We start from the raw sequence: 4,881 nt of genomic DNA, 5'->3' as shown, positions 1-4,881 counted from the left end.
AATTGGGGGCGGGGGGGGAGGGGGCGGCGTGTGTGTGTGTGTGTGTGTGTGTGTGTGTGTGTGTGTGTGTGTGTGTATGTGTGTGTGTGTGTGTGCGTGCGCCCGAGGTTGCCGGCTCCGAGGACCTCCCCCCGCGGTCCCAGGCCGGCGCTCGCGGGCCCGGCCCCCGCCCCCTTCCTGCCCTCTCCCCGCCCCGGCCCGGCCGCGTTCGGCCGGTGATGTCAACCCGAGGAGGAGCCGCCCGCCCCGCGACCCGCCCGGGCTAATCAGCATGTAGCGGCGCCGGGGCCGCCTCCGCCGCGCCCGCCCGGCCCCCGGCCTCCCTCCTGCGGCTCCCCACAACTTTTGAGGCGGGGACCGCGCTCTCAGCCTCACTTCGCTCACTTCCCCGGCCCCGGGCAGCACCCGCCGCTCGCTTCCCTCGCACCCGCGCCCGCCCCGCGCCCGCCCCGCGCGCCGGGCATGTGAGCGCGGGCGGGCGCCGCCACCATGGCCTCGCCGCCGCCTCCGCTCCTGCTGCTGCTGCTGCCGCTGCTGCTGCTGCTGCTGCCGCTGCCGGCCGCCCCCGGGACGCGGGGCCAGCCGCCCTCCCCGGGAGTCGCGGGGCCGGCGGGGTCGCCCGAGCCCGGCCCCGAACGCGAGCTGCCGCCGCCCCCGGAGCGCCACGGGCCCGCGCCCCCCGGCCACCGCCAGACGACCCCTGCGCCGGGCGGCGCGACGCAGCCGGGACCCTCGGGCCGGGCCCCCGGAGGCAGGAGCGCGGGTGAGTGAGAGCCGGGGACTGGCGCCGCGCGAGCCTCGGGCTGGGGGCGTGGGCGCGCCCGGGGCCGCATCCCCCGCCCTAGGCCCCGGCGCCGCTCGACCCCGGAGTGGGCTCCGCTTCCCCGGGGCGCGCTGGGACCCAGCGCGAGGGGGCCGGGCGGGAGGGCAGCGAGCTGGGAGAGTGGTTTCCTAGCCGCTTTCCGCGGGTGGCTGGACTTGGGGGTGTGACCATCCTGTTCTCCCCCCATCCCCTTGGAAGAAAACTTATCTCCAATGGTGTACCCCGGACCCCATATACACCTACCTTAAAAGAAATAAATTTTAAAAATATCCACACCTTCAGAAAGCACCTCTCCCACTTCGGAGGTGATAACGTTCGACGGGTCCATTCCCCAATCCCATTCTTTTCCTATAGATACAGAAATAGGCCTCTTCTGGTACAGAGCCTGACTTTCAAATTTAAATAACTGATTTTTTTAAAGGGTTCTAGCCCTGAGGATATTTGTAAAGGACAAAGGATGTAGTTGGAAACCAAACACTCTGCTGGCTCTCTCTAAAGCAGAGAGCCTCCAGGAACTGTGTGGAGGTGGGGCTCCAAGGTGAAGCCCTGCAAGGCAGATGCTGCCACAGGGCTGTCCCCGAGCCTTTCCTCCCCTTTCCTTTCCCTGTGAGCTGCTGCTCCATGCACAGCCCCCGCCTGTCCACTCAGAGGAACCTGCCCTCTCTCCTCCGGACCTTTTTATCCAATTCCTTCTTTGGGTCTGCAAAATGCTAAGGACCGAGTGGAATTCCAACCGTGATACCATTGTGACCTTGGGGATGTCACCTCTTTTGATCTCAGTCTGTCCATCTGTGAAATGGAAGTAATGATACCTGCTCTTCCCAGCCTCCTGGTGATGATGTGACAAAATGAAAGTAAAAATAAGTGGAAAGTGCTTTGAACAAAGCCAGCAATGCGGTGGTGTACGCCACTGCCTTCCTGTGAGTGACACAAGGCATACGTTCTCCCGGGTTATCCGGAGAAGCCAGATCGCTTGAAACAGTGGGTATTGTCTTGGAGTTTAGGTGAAGGCTGAGAAGATTTCATCTTTCTAATGGATTCTTCATTTCAGTCTCTCATATCACACAAACTTTCTGGGATAGGAATTAGCTTGCTTCATTGCACCTAGGGATGCTTCCTCTAATTAAATAAGAAAAAAGCTTAAAAAAAAATCAGATCCTCCAGTAAAAACTCAATTCCACATTCAGTAGTAATCCCGTCATTGCAAATGCCTTGTCCTCGTGAACTTCTCCATCACTGGCACAAGATTGAGACACTGAGGAACTGTAAGGGACTAGAGAGGAGAAGGAAGCTTGCAGACCTACGAGAGACAGTCACCATGACTGCAACTCTTAGGTGACTAACAACATCCATCATTTTAAGTTCCACAGGAAGGAATCAGAAACATAAAAGACACTATTTCCTGGCTTTCTCACACTACAAGAGTAACCAAAGAATACTGTGCAGAAATGTGTGCGTCTTCTAAGTGGGAAGTGGAGTGCAGGGGATTGAGGCCATCTCAGGAACTAAAAGCAGTTTCTCTGGCTGGAAGTCAGGCTTTCTTAGCTCTAGGGCCTGATCTTGTTAGTGGAGGGGTGGGAGTGATGCTGACTTGCTGGGGGCCTGGCTGGATGAGGCTGGTACAGGAGTCTCCCTCCTTCGCTTGTGGCTGAGAATCCCCACACATCATAGAGAGCTAGGTGTTATAGGGAGAGAGACAGTGGAGGCAGTTGGCTTAGGGACTCAGCAGGTAAGAGTTGGGGCTGATCTCCCTTGCTGGTCACAGACACCCCTCCCCCCCCAACGCCATATGTGAGCCACACTTCCTCACAGGTGTGGCAGGTAACTGCTAATCTTGGCTTTGCAACCTTCCCCGGTTACAAAGATTCATTTGCGGAGGTGAGAGCAATGGAGGTTTCAGGTGCATGAGGCTCTGGAGGAATGCACTTGAGAGTCCCAGAGAGCGGGTAGGCAGGAGCTGGGGTTGTCCAAAACTTCTCTTACCTAAGAGGATCTCCCCTGGGACCACCACCCCCTCCCCCGCACTGTGCGCAGAGACCACCCAAGGAGTGTCTGCACTTCACCTGAGCTAAGGTGAGATCTCAGGTAGGATGTTAGGAAGGTGAGATGAGAAAAGAGGAAATTGATTACCTGTTGAAAACTTCTAGAAGCTACTAACATGGCTTAGGATTCAGGCAGGACCTGTGCTGCTTTTCTGGTGGTGGCCCACATAACGTCGCTTAGAGGGAAAAAGAAACAATGAACAAGAAAGTCAGCATCAAGTGATTTCAGTGAGTCCAAGTTTCCTAATAACCTCTGAGATTTTCTCTGGACCCTTTTTGATCGGCCACAATGTATCACAAGGTACAATCAGTTATTTCCCAAGGCAGCCAAGTCTCAACACTGCAGGGGCCTCCGGAAGCCCTCTGGTCCACACAGCGTCCCATGTGGTTATCTGCCCTCTCAGCACCCCTGACAGATGGCCACCCAGGCTCTGCACCAATCTTTTAATGTTTGGGAAGGTGCTTGCTGCTGCTGGTTATGAGCCCTGAGTCTTACAAATAAGGTGCTTCATTTGATCGTTGGGGAAACTGCCTGTAGCCTCTTGTGTTGCGGAGGTGCTGGTGGTCAGTGCTTGGTCCTCATGGCCTGGGCTTCCAAATATGATGTCAGCAGGGACCAGAGAATGTCCTTTTCTTCCCTGGGGCCATTTCTAGCCCCTTAAGCTCTTGGCAGAGTTCAAGGTTCTCACTGTTGAGTAACCGTGCTTGCGTTCTGTCTGTGGGTTGTTCGCCTGCCTTAGACCTCAAGTCCCTGGATGGCAGCACTGCCCCGCTTTGTTTGGCCTTTGTTAAGCTTTTGCACCCACCTGTCACCCGTGGGCCGTTAAGCTAAACTTGTTGCTGGTGTTTCAGCCAGTGGAGGTAGAGAGGATGCCAAGTCCTCGAGGTTTCCTTTTTCTTGCTGTTTTTGTTTTTGTTTTTTTTAACACCTCAGGGTTTCTGAGCCACAGTTCTGAGTGCTTAAGTTGATACGCTTTGACTTCTGTACTTCCCAGTCCACGCTTTCACTGTGAGATCCGCAGATGAGCGCGGGGGTGGGGAAGAGGAGGCCTAAGTCATAATGAAAATCAGTGCAGAAGGAAAGCACTTTCCCACCCAAAGGGGAAATGACGCTAACGAGCTGAGCAGCCAGACCAAGGAATAATAATCTGAGAAAAATGCAGCTCCCTGGAGTAAAGGAAGCGCTGTGAGCCCAGCCCCTTCTGGGCTGTTACATAGCTGTCCCCTGAATTGCTGTAACTTTGTGGGCCAACTTGTCATTTAGCTTTAGCTGAGGCGGAACCCTTACACAGTGCAGTGAAGACCTGGGCCGAGCAGGAGGCAGCCCCCTGGCACGAGAGGGAGCTTTCCTCCGGGCATGTCCTGGCTGAGGCTGGCGGCGGTGGTGGTGGGGATTTCTGAGAAGCCCTCTTGCTTTGATGGAGGGTGCCCCAAATAGAAGGAGGGATGTGGGGAAAGGGACTCATCCTGGCCCGTGTGTGTTTAAAAGCCACGTCCTTTTAACTTCATGCTTGCAAATGCTGAACAGCTATTTCCTGCCCGAGAGCTGAATGGTGTGGGTAGGGTGAAAATGAAAGGTGTTTGCTGCCCAGCCAGCCAGTTACTGCACCCCTAGTCCTGGACAGCTGGGGAAGGAGCCTCTGCCCTCCCAGTGATCCCCGCTGCCTTCCAGCAGCCCTGCCCAGCTGGCTGAAAACGGTGTTCTTAGAATTGGCCTGTTGTCTCAGAGCTGCTCAGAAAGAAAGCAAAGCACAGATGGCAGTTGACGTTTCTGAGCCCTCAGAGCCTCCTTCAGCGGCTGCCCTCTGTCCCCGCCCCCTTTTGTGTGAACGGGAGGTTTCAGCTGCAATAAATGTGCCCCCCTTCAAGAATCCTAAGGAAGGAAGCAACAGGGAAGGAGATCAGTTTTGCTCCCTCTTTGACTTCTAGCCTTTGAGCACCTGTGTGGTTGAAACTTATTGCTCGTCCCATTTAACCCTCAAAACAACCCTGTGAGGGATATCATTGCCCTTTTAC

General features: G+C 56.0%; 1 protein-coding gene across 1 annotated transcript in view; it reads left to right on the top strand.

Moving 5' to 3' along the window:
• Positions 1-489: 489 nt before the first annotated feature.
• Positions 490-4,881, top strand: part of HEG1 (heart development protein with EGF like domains 1) — a gene marked incomplete at both ends in the record, with an annotated part of 75,595 nt that continues 71,203 nt past the window's right edge. The window contains one exon of the mRNA XM_079704158.1: positions 490-763. Within this exon, the coding sequence (XP_079560284.1) occupies positions 490-763 (274 nt within the window). The remainder of the gene's footprint in view (positions 764-4,881) is intronic.

Source organism: Hyperoodon ampullatus (genome assembly GCF_949752795.1).
Source record: "Hyperoodon ampullatus genome assembly, chromosome: 5".
Lineage (NCBI taxonomy): Eukaryota > Metazoa > Chordata > Mammalia > Artiodactyla > Ziphiidae > Hyperoodon > Hyperoodon ampullatus.
The sequence above is the reverse complement of the archived record's forward strand: the minus strand, read 5'-3'. Positions and strand labels throughout refer to the sequence as shown.